We start from the raw sequence: 22,799 nt of genomic DNA on the forward strand, positions 1-22,799 counted from the left end.
AACAAATGAAGAAACAGTGAAATAAAGAGAGCAGGAGGTTTATTCTTGGTAGACAGCCCGTGCTGCTTCTTGTCCACCCCCCAAAAAAAAAAGTGGGTGGGAAGGGGCATTCAATCTCAAGACTTTACTTCACAATGTGGTTCCAAATGCCTCTCCACAGCATACGTGACACCCTCCTTCACACTTGAAGGGAAAAATCCAGTTCACCACATTTGGGTGTTGTTATTTTTAGCATAAACTTTTGTTCTTCTGTAAGAAGCATCGCTCTGGATTCAAACCACATGAATGTCAATGAATGTTTTTTCCATTATATGATCATTTACAAAATCACCTATGAATTGAAACTTGACATGATACACTGATAGTTTAGGATCATTTTTCACTAGTTCCATGTTCTTGTGGTTGATTTCAAATGTTTGGTACAGATGATTATAAGACAATGTATTCCATGAAAACAACATTCATGCTGGAATCATAAAATCACATTTGTGATATAGTCTTTTTAGAAGTCTGTTTTTAACTTTTGTCCTCAGGAGTTACTTTCTTCTTGCTGTTCTGACCAGTGACCTTTTTCCTGTGACAATGAAAGGAAAGTTAAAATTAGAAATTTTAGATATATGTACTTTCCAAAACTCTACCAGTTTAATAAACATTTACTGAAACCTCCTGTATAATCAAGTATACGAGGCACTAGGAACACAAAGATGTGTCTTTGCCCTTTAGAAAACCACATCCACCTAAGTAAGACAGAAACACCACAGTAAACTACACTACAACATGGTATAAAAGACAGATTCTGATCCTGAATTAGTAAGAGTTCACACTGATTAAATGCCAGATACTGTTTATAAGTCATTTATATGTATCAACTCAGAAAGTCTTCCTAACTTACGAAGAAGATTCTATTATTATCCTCATTTTACAGATGTGGAAAATGAGGTAGAGTGGTTCAGTAACTTGCTGATCATCACACACTGGTAATAAATATTAGACATGACACTGGTAAAAATTTTAGACATGACAGTCTGATTTTAGAATTTGGTGAACGGTGAGTGCCATCAACTAACTGTTAACACAGGAAAAGGAAAAAAAGTTTTGAGAAAATAATCAATATTCACATACTACAGTATAGTAATGCAAAGTTCTTAGATGTACATCAATTCATTTAATCCTCCACCAACCCTGAGTGGCAGAGCTGGTATTATTTATATAACTATTTCCATTATATATAGGGGGAAAGAGGCTTAGAGATGTGAAGTGACTTGTCCAAAATCACACAGGAAAAGGTGTTATTAGAGCCAGTTATTCTGGCTCCAAATCCAATCTCCCCTACGCCCTACTACACCAGTTTGAGTTTGCAGTGCCTGAAGTGACATCCACTAGGCAACAGGCTTCAGGTTTATAGCTCAGTTGGGAAGCTGGGCTTGAAGATATGGACTTAAGATTTATCGGCATAGAGCTGAGGCCACAGGTGTGGGTAGGATCATTAAAGCAACATCTACAGTGGAAAGGTAAGCTAGATTCAGATCAGGTCTTGTTTGTATGCTATGTTAAGAAGTATGGCCTTTAAATGTGAAGAAAATAGAGAGAGAACCAAAGCATCTTAAGCAGAGGGCTAGTGACAAGGTTTATACCAGGTGTCCTCAAAGTCTTAGCGCAGCTTTAAGTTTTAATAACCTCAGATCATAAAAGTTACAAACTTACAAAAATCAGCAATTAAAGTGTCATTATTTAAAATATCGATTTTATTATTACTGTTCAACACAGCCATGATCTTATGCTCCAGTCAATTTTCGACCTTTGTAAAAACTTTTATCAGCTGCTGCTCAGTGCCTGAAAGGATTGCATTTCCAATCCTAGCTTTAAGATCACCCAAAGAATGAGGTTCTGATGTGTACGCAACAATTCTGCAGCAGCCCACCACAAGAAGACGTCTAATGAGACAGATAAGGTGACCAAGCAGGGCAACCTTCTCTACCAATCCACTGGTCTGTCACCCAGGAACTGTTGCCACAAAGAATAAAAATTAAAATGTATTAAGAAAAAAAAAAAAAAAAAAGTATTAAGAACGCACAAAACTGAATAAGTACAAGTTAAATTAAAATAATCTTTCAAATGAGGTAGTTTTGTAAGGTTGCAACATTTATTCTTCCCAAGTTATTAAAGCTTAAAACCACCAAACCCTTTGGGACACTCTGTACAGTCTATGTACTGGGGCTGAACATTATTTCCCACAATCAATACAAAATGTCAGGCAGACTCTTTCACTCAGAAGGAAAGTGCAGGCCAGTTTTCTCGCCTGGGTTCACCTTGTCCCTTCTACATGCCTAAATTTTACCTATCCTTGAACATAATTCTACTTCCTTGAAACTTTCTGTAACTACACCAATCCATAATGATTTTTTCCCTTCTCTGAACTTCTGTTTTATTTAAAAATTATTCTCTAATTTTTTTCATGTATATTAATCTCCTTTCCCTAACTTCAGGAAAGGGGTCTCATTTTACATCCATTCATACACCTTACTACATATTATATATGTAGTAAGACTGAAGGTGGACAGTAAGTACTTGGTAAATGCCTGCATTTTATATATGTTATATATTAATTGGTACTGATAGACTTTGAAGGGTGTCATTTTTCCTTAAATAGTGGAAAGAATAGTACTGTACAGAATATTTTAGCCCACCCCTATGAAACCATGTAGTTTCCTGGCAGTAATGGGCAAAAAAGGTAGTCCTGTGTGTATGCTAAAAAAAAAAAAAAAAATCTATGCTTTAAAATCCTCAAAAACTCAGCTAAATGACTACAAATTTACCCAAGTCATACTGTTCAGAGGCGTTACAATGTGCTTCAGCATAAGCCCAAGATCCTACTGAAATCCTGCCCAGAATATGGAGCTTGAAGGAAGACTCCATCAATGTGAGTCAGCAGTCCTAGCTACTGGCCTCAGTAGTGTGCCCAGATGCAGGCTGTGTGGAGATGGTGGACAGTGCAATTCTAATTCATAGTGAATTGACATCATATTTTCAAAGATGGAGAAAAACAGATCATTAATATACAGATAAAGAAAAATTCCAAGATTGAATTATCCAAGTTTCCAAATCACAGGCAACCTATGATATATTACTTTTATTACATTCTATAATGGACTGTAGACCTATCAAATTCTACTTCTAATAATCTATCCTAAGGAAAAATAATGCTTACGTTATAAGAATATGCTAGAATCAAACAGTAACTTTTACCATATACTTACCGTTTATCCTTAGCTTTTTCTAAGAAATATTTTGGAGTTGTACTAATGCTCTCCCTTTCCAAAGGCTTCTTAATCATCTTTTTCTTTTGTTTACTGAAAGTTACAAAGAAAGAACTGAATTAAGTGCAACTTAATTTAAAAGAGCTAAAACTAGTTTTGGTTCTTTGGTTCAAAAAATTCGTTTCCTTCATCCACTTACAGGTTACAGTGACACCACTGTATCCACTTTAATATACTAGGTTACCTAACAGCATGTAGAGAGGTAACCCAAAGGGATGATAAATTCAACCAATTTTTTAAAAGGCACTGATTATGATTAAAATATGTCATGTGTCACTCTTATATCTTGTGCTAAGAAACTAACAGTGCCTTTTTAAAAAGGCACTGATTATGATTAAAATATGTCGTGTGTCACTCTTATATCTTGTGCTAACAAAATCAAACAGGGTTTGATTTTGGCCAATTAACTGCTTTTTACCAGTTTAATGAATTAGAACAAAATCTCAGCATATTTCACTCACGTTGAATAATACTTTAAAAATCTGAATACTTAAAATTTCAAGGATGAAAAACTGGCAGGGAAAGAACAGACAGTATTCACAAATATTTAAAAGGAAAATTTTTAATCTTAAAATGTTCTAAAAATAGTAGTATTATTAGAACTATAATGTATAAGAGTGTGAAATCAAGAATATATATGCAAAGAGAGAGAGAGAGAGAAGCTCCAGGTAAATTCAAGATTGTACCTTAGTAGTTTTTGGAAACCTTTTATGTATTCTGGGACAGGACATCCGGCCTGCTGGATAACATTGGCAACACTGAAAAAGGTACCCATAAACGTAAATTTGTATCTTGTCAAACTGATGTTTACGTACATAAACCCTCTGCACAACACAAGAGGAACTAAAACTACACAAACAAAAAAGTAATCCAGTAAAGTGTTCTGATAAATTATTACCAATTATTACCACATGCAGTCATATTGGATTACTGAGAGAACGGTCTGCTGGACTGAAATCAATGTCTTGATGAAAATTTTAGATAGCAGCTGTTTCTACTGAATATTTAACAAGCCCTAAAAAGCTACTAAGCCCAGTCTTGGATGAGACACTGACTAAAGTCAGAGTCACACTTAAATTTATTAAATGATAAAGCTTGACATGGTCTCAAGCTTCTCATGTATACACAGTAAGTCCCCTACACATGAACCTTCAAGTTTTGAACTTTCAAAGATGTAAACATGCGTTCGCATGCCCAATCATGTAAATTAGTTCACGTCTGGCGTACATTGTCATATGCATACATCCTCTACAAGTGGTTGTGCTTTTGTGTACTTTACTGTACAGTACTGTATACAGTAGTACAGTATCTTTGTTTCAAGCCCAGGATGTCCGGAAGCAAGCATAAAAGCAGCGGTGATGTAGCTGGTACTGCTAAGAAGCGCCAGCTGTTGTACTGTACTACTATACTTTTCAAGGTACTGTACTGTAAGATTAAAAATGTTTTCTTTATTTTGGGGTTTGTTTTTTATGTATTATTTGTGTGAAAACTATTATAAACCTATTACAGTATGTACTATATAGCCGGTTGTGTTAGTTGGGTACCTAGGCTAACTTTGTTGGACTTACGAACAAATTGGACTTAACGAACACACTCTCAGAACGGAACTTGTTTGTATGTAGGGGACTTACTGTAGTAACTTATCAATCCTTACAACCCTTTGTAGTAAATACTATCATTATCCCCATTTCCCAGATGGAAAACTGAGGTACACAGTTGCACTGATATGGGGGTCATCAGATGCACATGCTTGGAGTCGCTGAGAACTCAGGTGAATCTAGGCTGTTGGAATGTACTCCCCTACACACCACACGTGAAAGTCTGATCACAGCAAAATCAAGGCTGACAGAGCCAAGGCTCAGAAGGCATGAAGCAAAATCTTCACCAAAACTGATAAACAGAATAAAGTACAAACCGTCTACATCCACAACTCAACTTCATTTGTTAGAAATATGAACTGTTGCCAATTATCATCAGCCTAAAATTTCTGTAGGCAGCCCAAAGGTAGGAAACTCAGCTTCTATATTAAAATCTATGACGATGGGCTAAATTAAGATAAGATTCTAAAAGTGTATCTATCATAGGTTACCCAGGCTTCAAGGGGCTACAACTGAATATTAGAGTGTGTTACTAAAACAGTTTTTCCTCTATGACAGGTGATCCTGGGACTAAACATAAAACTCCAGCTGCCCCTAAGAGTAATGGGAAGAATGCACCCATGCTAAGAGATCATTTTGACTGGGCCATAAGAGACTCAGGGGTTAACTTTAAACTATTCACTAATCCAAAAACCTTAATATTACATTTTGAGTAATATCAAGTGATGGCTATTGGGAGAATTCTGTGAGTCTGAAACTTTTTTTTTTAATTTTTTTTTTTTTAATGCTATTCTTGTCTGCTTACATTCTTTTTATTTATGTATGTATGTATGTATGTATGGCTGTGTTGGGTCTTCGTTTCTGTGCGAGGGCTTTCTCTAGTTGTGGCAAGCGGGGGCCACTCTTCATTGCGGTGCGCGGGCCTCTCACTATCGCGGCCTCTCGTTGCCGAGCACAGGCTCCAGACGCGCAGGCTCAGCAATCGTGGCTCACGGGCCGAGTTGCTCCGCGGCATGTGGGATCCTCCCAGACCAGGGCTCGAACCCGCGTCCCCTGCATTGGCAGGCAGACTCTCAACCACTGCGCCACCAGGGAAGCCCTGAAACTTTTTTTTTTTTTAATTAATGAATTATTTTTTGCCTGCATTGGGTCTTCGTTGCTGTGCGCGGGCTCTTTTTAGTTGCAGCGAGTGGGGGCTACTCTTCGTTGTGCACAGGCCTCTCATTAAGGTGGCTTCTCTTGTTGTGGAGTACAGGCTCTAGGTGCGCAGGCTTCAGTAGTTGTGGCACGTGGGCTCAGTAGTTGTGGTGCGCAGGCTCTAGAGCGCAGGCTCAGTAGTTGTGGCACACGGGCTTAGTTGCTCCGTGGCATGTGGGATCTTCCTGGACCAGGGCTCGAACCCGTGTCCCCTGCACTGGCAGGCAGATTGGCACAGATAACCACTGTGCCACCAGGGAAGCCTGTGAGTCTGAAACTTAATGAATATTCCATTGTGAATATTTCCAAAATCTAACAATGGAAGGGCAAAAACGAGGCCCTCTGATCATTTTTCTTTTTTTCATGGCTAAGATTTGTTTGACTAATATCATAACAGAATTTGGGACACAGCCATTTTGTAATTATCCGTTAACTGTGTATGAGAATAATGAATCAATTTTGCCAACTTAATGCTAAGTTTTTTCTCCTAATTTACCTTCTTAATAATGGTTTATCATCTTCAGTGAAGAATGTAACAGCTTTTCCTTTATGCCCGGCTCTTCCAGTTCGACCTAAGAGAAATCAGACCATTAAAAAAACCCCTACTTTTGGGCGGAATGGGACATTCAAGAATCACATATACAAGTCACTGGATTTTCACAGCACTAAAAACTTGAGCATGTTGAAGGGACTGGTAGTGGTGCTAAGAGAGGTGAGTAGAGAGAGGGGTGGGGCACACGACTCACCTATCCTGTGGATATATTCCACTGAGCTGGTTGGAAAGTCATAGTTGATGACCAAGTTCACACCTTTAAAATCGATCCCTCTGGCTAGCAAGGCTGTACAAATAAGAACCCAGATTTTTCCTGCTCTGAAGCTATGGACTGTGTTATCTCTCTGGTTAACAGAACATACATTAAATGTTTTAGTACCACGCTAGGAATGGAAAACAAGTACTTCATAAATTGAATGCCAATTAAAAAAAAATTTAGTTGTTCTTTATTGCTTTGAAAGTATGCATTTGACTTTACCTGTTGCTGAGTTCTGTCTGCATGAATAACATCCACATTAATACCTTCATATATGAGCTCATGAAAAAGTTCTTTAGCCCTTTCAATGGACTGAACAAAAACAAGAACAGGCGGATTGAAACCCTAAAAGAAAGCATACATAATCCATAATCAAGAATATAACTGCAGTACTTCATATGATTTTGGTTCATTTTAATTTAGAAATTGACAAATTTCTTAGACCAGAGGTCCAAGTCTGCCTCTTGTCTTCCTCACCATCCATTCTCTACAATGGGTTCTTTCTCTTGTTGTGGAGTACAGGCTCTCCATCTTGCTAATTCCAATAATCTTGTCTAATTAATTCCCCTTCATCTTTCTACAGCAGTGGATGCCCACTCTTTGAAATAATCATCTGATTGCTTGTGCTTCAGAACATTTTTGTTTCTTCTTAAAATGTAACAGCTGTCATTTTCTAAAAAATAAATTTATTTATTTTATTTATTTATTTTTGGCTGCGTTGGGTCTTCGTTGCTGCGTGCAGGCTTTCTCTAGTTGCAGTGAGCGGGGGCTACTCTTCATTGCGGTGCGTGGTCTTCTCATTGTGGTGGCTTCTCCTGTTGTAGAGCAGGGGCTCCTTGTATGTAATTTAATTTACATATAAATTATATATAATTTCAGAAGGTTCACAGAACTCCTGAAGTTTATACATGGCTAAAAATCTCTGGTGTATAATTCCATTTGAGTATCTGTGAAAACCTTAAATTTCCTATTGCCAAATGATATCCTTAAGAACATTAGTAAAACATGCACATAATAGCATTTATTATGTGCCAAGCACTATTGTAAGTACTACATTTCTATTAACTCATTAATAAAACAAAAAACCCCACTCTAGTGTCCTATTCATTAATGCCCCAGTTCTCTAAGAAACCAGCAGAGTGATGGGGGGAGATTCAGGGGCAGATATATACAGGCATACTTTGTTTAATTGCACTTTGCAGATACTGTGTTTTTTACGAATTGAAGGTTTGTGGCGACTCAATGCTCAAGCAAGTCTATCGGCACCATATTTTTCCAACAGCATTTGCTCACTTCACGTCTCTATCACATTTTGGTAATTCTCGCAATATTTCAAACTTCTTCATTATTATTATATTTGCTGTTGTGATCTATGATCAGTGAGTGATCTTTAATGTTACTGCTATGACTCAGTGAAGGCTCAGGTGATGGTTAGCATTTTCAGCAATAAAGTATTTTTTTCTTTTTTATAAATGGAGGACATTTAACAGTAACCTTTTATGTTTTTTTAATAGATTTATTTATTTTATTTATTTATTTTTGGCTGCATTGGGTCTTCGTTGCTGCGTACGGGCTTCCTCTAGTTGCTGCGAGCGGGGGCTACTCTTGGTTGTGGTGTGGGGGCTTCTCATTGCGGTGGCTTCTCTTGTGGCAGAGCACGGGCTCTAGGCGCGCGAGCTTCAGTAGTTGTGGCTCGCAGGCTCTAGAGCGCAGGCTCAGTAGTTGTGGCGCACGGGCTTATTTGCTCCGCGGCATGTGGGATCTTCCTGGACCAGGGCTCGAACCCGTGTCCCCTGCATTGGCAGGCAGGTTCTTAACCACTGTGCCACCAGGGAAGCCCCAGCAATAAAGTATTTTTAAGTTAAGGTAGGTACATTGTTTTTTAGACATAATGCTATTGCACACTTAACAGACTACAATATAGTGTAAACATAACTTTTCTATACACTGGGAAACCAGAAAATTCCTGTGACTCACTTTATTGTGACATTGGCTTTACTGTGGTGGTCTGGAACAGAAACAGCAGTGTGCTGGTGTGGAAAAAGGAGGCATTCAGGGCAGCAGGTAGGTCTTTTCCTGGCCTACCCAGAGCTGGGAACAGAAATCTTAATATATTCTGAGAGGAGAGCCTCTCCCCTTCGAGACAAGAGTTGCTCCAATGTGCTTCTTACCGATTTACCACTGGATTACTAAATATGACGCAGGAATAGGGCTCAGCCTCCCTTTTATTTTTTTTTTAAAGTTTCTAAAACCTTTTATTTCAGCTGAAATATGGAAACAGCCAGGGCACGGAGGGGGCCCACCCAGAAATCCTGCGGCAGGACCCCCTCAATAGCATACAGCTCAGGGACCCAGGCCATAGCACTGACCACCCTACCTGGGGACAGGGAGGAGAGCTGGGGGCCCTGCAGCCAGTTCTGGATGGGAGTTAGGGTGTGGGCAGGGAGAAGCTGGGACAGAGAGACCCCCAAAACTGCCAGCAGGAGGCGGGAGACCCAGCAGAGCCCCAGTCAAGGGTCTGCCAGGAAGTTAAGTGTTCATAATAAATCCGTCTTCCAAGGCTAGTAATACAAGTAATTGCTAGTAATATTACACCTAGTAATACGAGGCTTGGTGAACATTAACAAAACTCAAGAATGTAGTCCAAATATACCTTTTTAACAAGTTCTCTCATGGCCAGAAGTTTTCCAGTCTCAGACCCAACGAAGAGAAGCTCTTGTTCTACAGTCTCTACTGCAGAATTCCTAAGAAGAAAACATCCCTTGTAGTTTGCAAGAGGTGATTTTTGTTTCCCCCCTTTAATTCTAAATAAATGAAAAAATTTACACACAACTCCAACAGAATGACCTTTTTCCACTGTCAATATAAGTACCTAATTATTTATATTTTAACTTAAAGACAGTTGTTATTTTTAAATGTTTTGTTCATTCTTTTTTTAAATTTTTCAATCCAAGTATAGTTGATTTACAATGTTATATTAGTTTCAGGTGTACGGCAAAGTGATTCAGTTATATGTGTATATATATGTGTGTGTGTGTGTGTGTGTGTGTATATTATTTTTCAGATTCTTTTCCATTATAGTTTATTACAAGATACTGAATATAATTCCATGTGCTATAGAGTAGGACCTTGTTGTTTATCTATTTTATATACAGTAGTTTGTATCTGCTAATCCCAAACTCCTAATTTATCCCCACCTCTGCCTTTCCCCTTTGGTAATCGTAACTTTGTTTTCTATGTCTGTAAGTCTGTTTCTGCATTGTAAATAGGTTCATTTGTATCATTTTTTAGATTCCACATATAAGTGATATCATATGATATTTGTCTTTCTCTGTCTGACTTACTTCACTTAGTATGATAATCTATGGGTCCATCCATGTTGCTGCAAATGGCATTATTTCATTCTTTTTTATGACTGAGTAATATTCCTCTGTGTGTGTGTGTTTGAGTGTGTGTGTACACCACATCTTCTTTACCCATCATCTCTCAATGGACATTTAGGTTGCCTCCATGTCTTGGCTATTGTAAATAGTGCTGCTACGAACACTGGGGTGCATGTATCTTTTCGAATTATAGTTTTCTCTGCATATATGCCCAGGAGTTGAGATTGCTGGATCATATGGTAACTCTATTTTTAGTTTTTCAAGGAACCTCCATACTATTTTCCATAGTGGCTGCACCAATTTACATTCCCACCAACAGTGTAAGAGGGTTCCCTTTCTCCACACCCTCTCCAGCATTTATTCTTTTTTCTTTAAAAAATTTTTATTGGTGTATAGTTGATTTACAATGTTGTGTTAGTTTCTCTAGCATTTATTCTTTGTAGACTTTTTGATGATGGCCATTCTGACTGGTGTGAGGTGATACCTCATTGTACTTTTGATTTGCATTTCTCTAATAATTAGTGACGTTGAGCATCTTTTCATGTGCCTATTGGCCATCTAGATGTCTTTGGAGAAATTTCTATTTAGGTCTTTGAATGTTTTGTTATGATTATAAAAATGTTATCTCAAGAAAATTTTAAAAAATAAAGACACAAACAAATAAATTACCCACAATTCTACCATTTTAGAATAAACTTTGACATTTTGTTGTGTTCTAGTCATACATTTTCATGTGTCTAATTACTTACAAAATCTTTCTAAAAGTAAAATTATTGGGTAAAATGAGAACATTTTAAAGGGAGTTGTTACATATGCCTAAATTTTTTTCTTAATGGTTAGCAAAGGTTTACTTATTGACAAACAGTTGGGGTGAGGTATCTTTAGGCTTTATTAACACTCTATACCATGTATAAATACTTTTTCCATTCTGTTATCTGCCTTTATCATTATGTTTATGGTTAATTTGTTCTATTTTTCTTTTTATACACAGGAGTTTTTTGTTGAAAGTAGAGAGGATATTCTTTACTGTTTCATTTGGCTTCTTTTTTCCTTAACATGGTATTGCAAGCACTTTTTCATATAGCTACAGTCTTCACTCTGACCATTTCACACATTGCATTATACTATATCAAGTGGTAATATCATAATTTCATAAGACTTTTCTCTACCATTTAGCATAAATGCTCCCCAAAATATTTTTAAAAAGCAATTATAAATCAAGTGGCTCAGTAACATCAGCTTCCTTCTCTGTGGCCCTACTTTGTTAAGCCATCAACGAGATTAAATCCTTTGGGCGGCCACAGAGCTCGTGTCATACTTTGTGGATTGGAAAAACCAACTAAACGCATGAGGATAGGAATATTAATATGACAATATGAGAATCTCCCTTTGGATTATTCTAAAATAGAAAATCCTTAATCAATCTTGACTTTAAAGAATATATTTCTTTCAGTCAAACTCTTTTTATCAATCTTAGGCCACACAACCTATCTCTTTTAGTCTAAAATAATGACTTGTGTTTTTTTAAAAAAATGAGTGGGATAATGTGGAAGAACAATTACCTTGCTCCAATGGAAACAGTAATGACATTATCCAAGTTGAGTCTGCACCACTGCTCAACATCATAGGCAAAAGTTGCACTGAACATAGCTCTTTTGACCTTGTGGGATGTGCAGGCCAAGAAAATGGAAGCCAGCTGGTCTCTGAACCCAGTTTTGCCATCTTCAAACAGTTTATCTGATTCATCAACTACCAGCCATTCAACACTAAGAAATAAAAAAAAAAAACTTGTGGGTATTGAACTGAAATATCCAAGATGCTTCACTACCTGTGGGAACACATGAAGAAGTCAAACCACAATGATGCTTCTCAGATCTACGTTATCATACCAGAAAAAGGTATAAGAAAAATACGCAAGAAAAAGGTAAAAACAAGATAAACATAAATTAATGAACCTATTCCATTAGCCCCAAAGATATGAGGTTCCATTGGCCATGACAGCAGCTCAGATAAACCTTATGAACGCCATCACCATTGCTGAAAGATGTGAAAATTTCTAGGGGAATTCTGTACTAACTGCTTATCGGAATCTGTTAACTTTCTTCCAGACCAGGATAGTTACTTTTCTATGAGTTTAATGAAAACCATTTCCCTCAGCACCAACATAGCAAGCTCCAAAGAGCAATAATACAAGTAACTGAGGACAAAATATAACCCATTTAATGAAAAACACACATAAAAGACATTATTAAAGTAACGTACCTTGTTAAGTCTATTCCTGGAGGATCTTGCTTTAATAAATAGATTAGTCGATTTGGAGTAGTCACAAGAATATCTATAAGGAAAAATAAATGGTACAAATTGCAAAAACAACATTCATCCCTCTTGAATTAGGGGAGTAAGTCTCCTGAATTTCTGTTAGTAACCTCAGGTGGGGAGAAGTGGTTATATGCACTACACCAACAACACAATAAACTAATATACATATTTTTTTAATCCATCATAGCACAAACTACTACATCCTTACCCTCCTTTTATTTGATCTGCCTTCTCAGCTTCTAAGAGGCAAGAATACTATAATCCACCAGTTTGCTTATCAAACATTTGTTTTTCAGGAAAATACTTTCCTTAAATGCAATTTTACTCAGAAGCTCAAGATAAAAGACAAGTAAAACAGATTCTCTGGCTGATCTAAGAGTAGGGATGTAAACCAATCTTATCTGCGGAATATTTCCATGGCAGATTAAAAATCAATAGAATAAGCAGGGATTCTCAGCCTCAGCACTACTGACATTTTGGTTCAGACAACTCCTTGTTGTAGGAGGCTGACCTGTGCGTTGTAGGATGTTTAACAGCATCCCTGGCTCTGTCCCTATACCAGTAGCACCTCTCCCCAGCTGTGGCGACTTAAAATGTCTTCAGATATTGCCAAGTATCCCTGGGGTAGAGGGTGAGGTGGGGGTGAAGGGCAGAATCACCTCTGGTTGAGAACCACTGGTATATATTTATATAACTACTGGGCGGGGGTAAGGAGGAGATCTCTTTTAGCTTTTCTAAAAATCAAACTAACTACACTTTAAGAACTTCTAGGTAGCAATTAGAATACTTGTAATTTCCAAATCCCTTACATCTCAAGCATGAACCCCTTACCAAATTTCTTAGATGATTTAGGTCCAAATTTCTTGGCTGCAACTGCTGCTTTGTGGATCATGTGTATCCTGAATCCTGTTCCCTCAGATATTTTTACTAACTCTCGGTGAATCTAAAACAGAAAATGATAAAAACATTAGCTGCTAAAATACTTGGATAAGATGTATAGTCTCTTTTTCATTATTAACAAAATAAATCTAGTATCAACCCATGAATACCTGAAATTAAGCCCACAGTAATCTGTACATTAACCTGGAATCTCAGCATTCTGGAACGTCAATACCAAGTAAGATTCAGTAGTTTCTTCCGGTCTAGTAAACTAGTTCCAAGAGATAAAACCAAAACTCTTCCATTCTGTTACATTTGTTTGTAGAATACAGTACTGTTACAAAACTATTTCATACTTGGCATGTATTTTATATTAAGCACATTGGGAGGGTGGAGTGGATCATTGTATAGTTTTACTTTCTCAAAAACTGAGATGAGGTTTCATTTTTCTAGGTGAGGAAAAAAAGTTTTAGAGGGGAACTATATATTATAGTAGCCTTCCAACTTCAAGGATCTTAGAGCATATACCAAAGCATGAATGTTAAGAACAGCATATTTTATAAAACTGAAAAGACTTAAAAGACTTGCCCATATGCAGTAAGATACAGAGAAGTGTGCTTTGAACAGAATACGTGACCGTGAGAAAAACACGGGCCTTACTCTTTTGGACCTTTCTATTACCCTCAAATAAGAAAGATGACTGACAAACACAACCTCTTCAGAAACTACAAGTCATACCTGGCTGGCAAGTTCTCGTGTTGGTGATATAATCAGGGCTCTGAAGCCTTTGTTTGTGGGTTGTTTCAGCTGCATTAAAATAGGAATGCTAAAAGCCAAAGTCTTTCCAGATCCAGTAGGAGCAGAAGCCAGAAGTTCTCGACCCTAAAAACAGAGTATATTAAGTACAAGGAAGAGTACATAAATTTTTCAGAGCTCAGTCAAATAATGCTACCAGCCATAAAAATAACAAAATTATACATAATAAATCCAAACACTCACATTCCCATCACTCTTCTAACTTCTCCCATATTTGCTTTTCTACCCACCCCTGATACAACCGCCCCAATAGTTTCTGAGCATTATTACTAAAGTTCATTTGAACTGGGTAAAGAAAATAGATAACTAAAACCCAAAGATGATTCACAAACTTATTTCCATTATTTCAATTTTTCTTTCCCCTAAATCTCTTTATCAAAGCAAAATTACAAAACCAACTTTTTGACCTGATATCTGCATTGCTCCATCATTAAGGAAGGTTTTAATAAGTAACAGAATGGCTAAAAGAAATAAAAAGTGGTGAAAACCTGAGTGACAGAGTCATTTATAGGTGACAATCTTCAAAAAGTCACTGTGATTTTTTTTTTGTCACTGTGATTTTTAAAGCTTTAAGTTAAGGTCACTACAGAAACAACCTTAAATGAAAACTAAAAGCAAATTTACTATAATGTCAGTCAACAACATCATTCAAACATATTCTTATTTCAGTTCCCAAAGAAAATGAAAAGGATTAGTATGGATAAGGAGAGAGGGAACTCATCTCCTTTGGCTACTAGAACTGAAGGCCATCTTGGTTATGTTGGGGAAAAAAGTCAGCTCTCACCACTACAGAAAGAAACCTCAGAAAAACTTAATTTCCAAAAATCTAAGTTAACTCATACCTCTATCAACAACACATAAACAAATTATGGTATAGTCATACAACAGAATACTACTCAGTAACAAACTACTGATATATGCAACATGGAGGAATCTCAAAAACAGTATTAGAGTGAAAGAAACCAAAAAGAGTAAATAATGAATGATTCCACTTATATGATTCTATAAGAGGCAAAACTAAAACATGGCAATAGAAACCAGAAAAGTGCTTACCTCTGGGCGGGGGTCAGGTGAGGACTGAATGGAAGGGGTATGAGAGAACTGTCTGGAGTGACAGAAATGTTACACATCTTCACTGAGTTGATGGTTACATAGGGTATGCACTGTTGAAACTCACTGAACTGTGCACTTAAAATCTATGAATTTTTTGGGCACTTAAATAGACTTTAATAATAAAAAGTACTGGGATAAAAACAAAGTCAGGTTGTGTACAAGAATTCTGTATTTCTGAAATAGTTCTTGAATATTATAAACTAAACCACGGATGAAAAAACAGAACACAGTCCCTATCCTCAGAAGACTAACACTCTTAGTTAAATGGAAAAGATGAATATAATTAGTGCAAATACATAGTAGTGTAAAGTGTAAGACAAATGTTGCAAGAAAAAGAAAACACATGGAGAACTGGGTGGTAGGGGAAACTGTTGGTAAAGGAAAAAGATCACGTCTAGCAGTAGTGATCAAGACAAATCTTATGGAGGCACAGGTATTAGAGATGGACCTTGAAAGCAAGGGTAGGATTTCAACAAGGGGAGATAAGGCAGAAAGGAAGATTTCAAAGACACAGGAAAGAGAATGAACACACACACACATACACATGCACGCATACTCACTTATAGGCCTTCATACTCACATGTAGCATAACTGGAATGGCTTGCATTTGGATTGGTGTAGGTATCTGGAAGCCTGCATCTAGAATGTTCTGAAGCAGTCGAGAATTGATTTTAAATTCCTGGTCAAGTTGCTGAAATGTAGCAATTGGGTCAGGAAGATCAGTTCCTTGGACATGAATTTTATGTTTATTCCGGAAGAAGTTTATCTGAAAAGTGAAATAAAGGAGTCGCCATGAATGTGGTCAAATACATTGTCAGATGTTGTAAAGCAACAGTAACGGTTTCTGGGATAAGCTTTAGTAGCATATGAAACTTTCTGGTTAAATTCCAATCCCTACAAGATACAGATATTAGGTATAATTTGTGCCCTTTCATAGAAGGAAGACCTTCATAACAATGAAACCTATCTATCCACACTTTTCTCATATTAATGTGTCAATGCCATGAATAATGTGTTATTCATATTAATGTGCTACTGTCACAGTCACAATCTTATATAAACTTCTAGAAGGCAGGCACTGAATCAATCTATTGTCTTTATATGGCACTTAGCATACAAGTGCCAATGCTTTTTAATGATCTACCCTAAACTCTACTTATTAAGACTGAGTGCCAAAAGCAGAATCAAGTGATGTTGATTTTTTTTGTTTTCCCATTCTCTGATCCAGACAGCGAAATTCTAGATTTGGGATTACTAAATGAGCTGAACAATACTCTCCATCTGCAATATGACAGGAGCGCAGCAAACGCGACAATGGCATATTTGTCGTTTCTTCTGAATTCTACTCCTCTTAGTCTCAAGTTATAAAATAGGTTTCTTAAGAATTCTAACTCTCAAATCCCTGTCAGAGGAAATCCTTCTAAACCAGTGTGAGCTTAACATAAAGGAGAAAGGGGGCCAATTTTATGTTTATCAAAAGGGAATAAGAAATTTTAAAAATTTAATTCTAAACACATCATCAATTTTGACCTAAGTTTCAAGATTTCAAGACACTTTCAAGAATTTCAAACTTTAAAAATTTCAGCCACAGCACAAATACTACTTTGCTTGAAGTTTCCATTAAAGTAAAATCTAATCTAATGTAAGTAATCTTCTATCTTAACAAAACCATACTCGCTTTTACCAACAGAATAACCCAAGGATAGCGAAAAAGTCATTAGGCCAGAAAAACAATTGGATGAAGACATTTTTCTAACCTTTTCTTTTCTGAGCTGCTCCAACTTTCCTGACGTTAGTTTATTTTCTCTTTTAACTTTTTTATCTTCAATCTTTGCTTCCACAGATGATATCCACTGTATAGTAGAAACTTCTTGAGAAGTAATTTCTAAAATATATTTTTAAAAAATTAAAAGATTTTAAGTGCAACATTCTTAGGTGGCACAAACAGGCCATACCTTCCACTAAACAAAAGAAAAAGTACTAGTAGTTGTAACTGGATGAAAGAAAGTAATAGGTATAAAAATTGGGAAAGGAGAGGGACTTCCCTGGTGGTGCAGTGGTTAAGAATCCGCCTGCCAGGGCAGGGGACACGGGTTCGAGCCCTGGTCCGGAAAGATCCCACATGCCGCGGAGCAACTAAGCCCATGCGCCACAACTACTGAGCCTGCGCTCTAGAGCCCGCGAGCCACAACTACTGAAGCCCGCGCGCCTAGAGCCTGTGCTCTGCAACAAGAGAAGCCACCACAATGAGAAGCCCGCGCACCGCAACGAAGAGTAGTCCCTGCTCACCGCAACTAGAGAAAAGCCCGTGCGCAGCAACAAAGACCTGAGGCAGCCAAAAATAAAAATAAATAAATAAATAAAATGGGAAAGGAGAAGCAAGTTGTGTGTTGGTAAAATCAGAGCTCTGAAGCTCACTCTCTTCCCTTTTTTTTCTTTTTAGTTATTTCAGCTTTGTAATATGTACCTAAACGTACACTTGAAAACAATAAGGGATTAATTCAAAAACTATTTAAACAATAAGAGATGTCAATGAGGCAGCCAGCTTTTCTATATCCACAACCAGCTAGAAAATAAATATGATGCAAGATTTCACTTATAATAGCAATAAACACAATACTTAAGGACTACTCAATATTATAAAGAGAGCAATTCTCACTAAATCTATAAATAACACTAGTTCAATGAAAAGTAATGATAGGATTGTTTTGGTAACTGGAGGAGCTGACTTTAAAGTTTACATGGGAAAATAAATATGTACGAATATCTAAAAAATTCTAATAAGAGTAATAAGCAAAGACTACTTCTGGAATTTCTTTTAAATTTTTTCAACTTCACCGATGTACAACCAACACAATAAACTGCATATATTTAAAGTATACAATTTGAGGCATTTTGACATTATGTGTACACCTGTTAAACCATCACCACATTTAAGACTATTTCCATCACTTCCCAAAATTTCCTTGTGGCCCCTTATAATGCATCAGTCCAACCCTAGGTAAAAACCTGTATTCTTTCTTTCTTTTTTTTTTTGGCCGTGCCGCACAGCATGTGGGATCTTAGTTCCCTGACCAGGGATTGAACCCGTGCTCCCTGCAGTGGAAGCACAGTCTTAACCACTGGACCACCAGGGAAGTCCCCTGTTTTCTGTCACTGTTGATTAATTAGCTTTTTTTTCCCTGGAATTTTATATAAATGGAATCATATAGTATTTAATAAATTTAGTATGGTTTCTTTCACTCAGGATAGTTATTTTGAGATTCATCCATGTTGGAGCATGTATCAATAATTTTAACTTTTTATTTACAAGTAGTATTCCATTGTATGGATATACAATTTGTCTATCCTCCACTTGTTGAAGGACATTTGGGTCATTTCCAGTTTTTGGCTATTACATATAAAGCCACTATGAACACCTGTGTACAAGTCTTTGTGAGGACATACGTTTTCCTTTCTCTTGGGTAAATTCTAGGAGTGGAATAGGTGGGTCACGTGGTAACTGCATGTTTATTTAAAAAAAAAATCCTTTTCAATTTCTACCAAAAAAGCCTACTAGAGTTTTAACTGGGTTTGCACTGACTCTATAGATCACTTTAGGGAGAAAATATCCAGTTGCCCAATCAATAAAATGAGTATGCCATACCACTCTATTGGAATTTATAAAGTAAGGCCACATTAATTAACACAAGCTGGTACTGGTGTAGGAATACAGAATTAGAAATCAATGAAATAGAATAGAGTCGAAAGACCCAAATATATATGGGAAATAAGTTACAATAAAAGTTGTATTTAAATCCAATGGGGAGAAGATGTAATATCAATATATTAGGACAATTAGCTAGCCATCTGGAAAAAAATTAATTAGTTCCTCATTCATTCCTTATATCAAATAAAATCCCAGAGTGTCAAAGATTTCAATATAACAAAATGAAACTACAAATAAGAAAACATGGGAGAATTTTTTAAAAATAAGCTTAATGCTTAGAATGCAAAAACAAAACCAAAAAACCATAAAGGAAAAGATAAATTTAACACATAAAATGGCAATAAATAAATAAAGATGATAAGTGACAAGGGACAAACTAGAAGACATATCTGTATACATAGTATGCTAGAATAGAGCTAATTTCCTTAATATATATAAGGCCTAACAAATTAAAAAGAGACACAGATGAACAATATTAACAGGAAAAAGGTGCAATACTACACGAGGAGGCAAATTAATATAAAAAGAAAACTCTCGTACATCGCTGGTGGGCATCACCAATTGGAATGACTTCTTTTTTTGGAAAGACTTTTTAAAAAAATAAAATTTTGCTCCCTTTTATGAGACAGTTGGCATTAATAGACCTGAATCATTACTCATCCACAAGATCTTGAATTTTCCAATTAAAACTATATATATGTCTATCCACACTTGTTGCTAAATGGTTATAGGACATATATCTGTGTGTTTCTGGTTGCCCAGGAAAACAGGGCAACCTAAGCTGGTGTCAGGTCTTTTTTCAATTCATCTCGGTGTAAGGTTTTATTAAACTTCCTTGTAGCCAGGAAAGTAACATGACTTGTTAACTATGAAATTCCACTTCTAAGAATTTATCAGACAGATATACCCACACATACACACAAAGTAGAACATTTATTGCAACACTATAACAGCAAAAGTGAGGAAACAAACTAAATGTCCATCACATAGGAACTTGTTAAATCAGTTACAGAATGTACAATGGGATTCTATGCTATGTTAAAATGAACAAGGCAATGCACTTCCTACTCATTCCAAACAATCTCCAAGATATATTGTTTTTTATAAAAGGAGTAGGGGTAGGGAAGGTTCAGAACAGAACAGCATACAGAGTACACTATCATTCACGTTTTTTAAGTGAGCTTTAAATACATGTGAATAGAATATCTCTAGGAAAATACCTAAGAAACTGATTAACAGTGGTTGCCTCTGGAGAAATAGGAGACTAGAGACAAAATAGTGGGAAGAAAATTTACTTTTCACCATTGTATAACTTTTTAAAACCATGTGCATTTAGTTTATTAAAAAGGTAAAATGGCTAGGAAACTTAATAGATGTAATAGACAAAGAAAAAAGGTAAATACCCCTATTGTTGAGTACAGAAAAAAACCTTGTGAAAAACAGGCAAAGTGTAAAAACAAACAAGTCACAAAACTTGAAATGTAAATATCCAACAAAGCCTATGAAAAGATGTTCAACCTCACCAGTTATCAAGAAAATACAGAAAATACAGGGCTTCCCTGGTGGCGCAGTGGTTAAGAATCCGCCTGCCAATGCAGGTGACACAAGTTCGAGCCCTGGTCTGGGAAGATCCCACATGCTGTGGAGCAACTCATGCTCATGCACCACAACTACTGAGCCTGTGCTCTAGAGCCTGCGAGCCACAACTACTGAAGCCCACGAGCCTAGAGCCCGTGCTCTGCAACAAGAGAAGCTACCCAATGAGAAGCTTACGCACTGCAACGAAGAGTAGCCCCTGCTCGCCGCAACTAGAGAAAGCCTGTGCTCAGCAACAAAGATTCAATGCAGCCAAAAATAAATAAATTAAATAAATTAAAAAAAAAAAAAAAGAAAATACAAATTTAAAAAGTTTCACTCATGAGATTGGCTAAAAAAGTTAAGACCAACAGTATCCAGCATTGACATGGCTGTGGGAAGTCATTTTGCATCTGTTCAAAGAAAGAAGTGTGCATGCCCTTTCACCTAGCGAATTCACATTTAGGATGCTAATTACAGAAATACAGCACCTGCACAAAAAGATATATGTACAGGTATCTTATTGTAGCAATATTTGTAATCACAAATACCTGGAAACAACCTGAATGCCATCAACTGACAAATAGCTGTATACTGTCTGAGGTATAATCATAAGCTTGCATAATTTTTGTAATTGAAAAAAAAAGAAAAAAACATACATCAAGCACTAACCTGAAGTCATCTTCTTCCTCTTTTTCTTGTTCTGCTCCCTCTTCCTTTCAGTTAGGCTCTCTTCATTTTTCTCTTCATCTTGTAGCTCCTGATGAGTTCTTGATGCTTCACACTCACCTGGGACAGACTTCTTGTTTCCAAAAAAGTCCAGTCCCTGTAGCACCTCCGAAGAATCAAAGTCATATTTCCTTTTTCCTATCTAAAACCCAGAAAATTTCAAATGAAATCTATAGACAGACTGGCACTGTTTTCACCCTAGCAGTGTTGGCAGTAAGGGTGTGGGTACAATGACTCCCCATCTTTTTTATCTTTCACCAAATATTTGTTTGAGCTAAGTGTGTGTTTGGGCAAATGGAATCCAAGATGATACCTTTTCTGACCTTATAAAAGTAATAATAATAATCATAATAGCAACTAACACTTATAAAAGCATAACACTTACATGCTGTCAGGCAGATTTCTAAGCATGTTTACATATATTAAATTCCTTCTTCCTTCAACAACCCTAACGAGGTAAATAGCAATATCACAGATGAGAAAATCGAGGCATTAAGAGGTTAAGTAACTTGACCAAGGTCTCAAAACTAGTAACAGGCAGACCCAGGATTTGAACCTGAATAATCTGGTTCCAGAGTTCAAACACTTAACAACTACGCTATGCCATCAGACAAAGAAAGAAGAAACACACGTGTTGCACACACACCCAAATGTCCCTAGTCCCAATATCAAGAAATTTTGATATTCAAGATTTTCCACAATTGGGCCCTAACTACTCCCGATTTATCACTCACTACTTCCCTATGTAAGATCTCCCATTTCTAAATCGCTCTTCTCATTGGTTACTTAACACGCCATGGAGTTGCGGGAATAAAAAAAAAAAAACATGCCCACTAAAGGCACACGCATGCCAGGACAAACCTGGAAAGACTACAGTGAAATCATCTGTTCTCTCCGTTTGGGGTTGTTTCTGTTTTTCAAATTCTTCTCCAACAGTTTCGGAGAAAAGATAACTTCTGAAAGTAGGATTCTAACTGTGCTTTGAATAAACTCAGGAGGCCGGGAGGAAACGTTTCCTTGCTAGACCCAACAAAGTCTACAGAAGGATGGGAAAAAGAGTTCATTCAGAAAGCTGCAGTAAGCTGAACGCCAAGGGAGGGAAAATGCCCCACAGCCAGGCCACGGGGTCTCCGAGTGCCGGCTCCCCCTGCAGCCAGTTCCTTCTCCGGCACCTGCCCCTTTTCAGTTACTCGGGCTTTTGACGCCTTGCACACAGTACCTTGAATCGGGCAGCGTCCGCCGAGAAGCGTCTCACGTCGAATTTGGCCCCCGCGCCGAGCCGGCGAAACAGGTCATGAGCATCCATCTTTTCCCAGAAAGCTCCGCGGTCTCACGGCGCCTGCGCAGAGGACTCC

At 37.2% G+C, this 22,799-nt stretch overlaps 1 protein-coding gene across 1 annotated transcript; it reads right to left on the minus strand.

Annotated features, from left to right (window-relative positions):
• Window positions 1-22: 22 nt before the first annotated feature.
• Window positions 23-22,799, minus strand: DDX52 (DExD-box helicase 52). The gene is made up of 15 exons (XM_036837609.1): window positions 22,664-22,799; window positions 21,388-21,586; window positions 17,189-17,316; window positions 16,012-16,197; window positions 14,241-14,384; window positions 13,455-13,566; window positions 12,567-12,639; window positions 11,867-12,070; window positions 9,575-9,665; window positions 7,144-7,266; window positions 6,859-7,009; window positions 6,609-6,684; window positions 4,004-4,075; window positions 3,258-3,350; window positions 23-574 (listed from the first exon to the last, which is right to left on the minus strand). Exons 1-15 carry the CDS (start codon window positions 22,748-22,750, stop codon window positions 517-519), a joined length of 1,797 nt encoding a protein of 598 aa, XP_036693504.1. The 5' UTR covers window positions 22,751-22,799; the 3' UTR covers window positions 23-516.

This window comes from Balaenoptera musculus, chromosome 20 (assembly GCF_009873245.2).
Source record: "Balaenoptera musculus isolate JJ_BM4_2016_0621 chromosome 20, mBalMus1.pri.v3, whole genome shotgun sequence".
NCBI classification, from domain to species: Eukaryota; Metazoa; Chordata; class Mammalia; order Artiodactyla; family Balaenopteridae; genus Balaenoptera; species Balaenoptera musculus.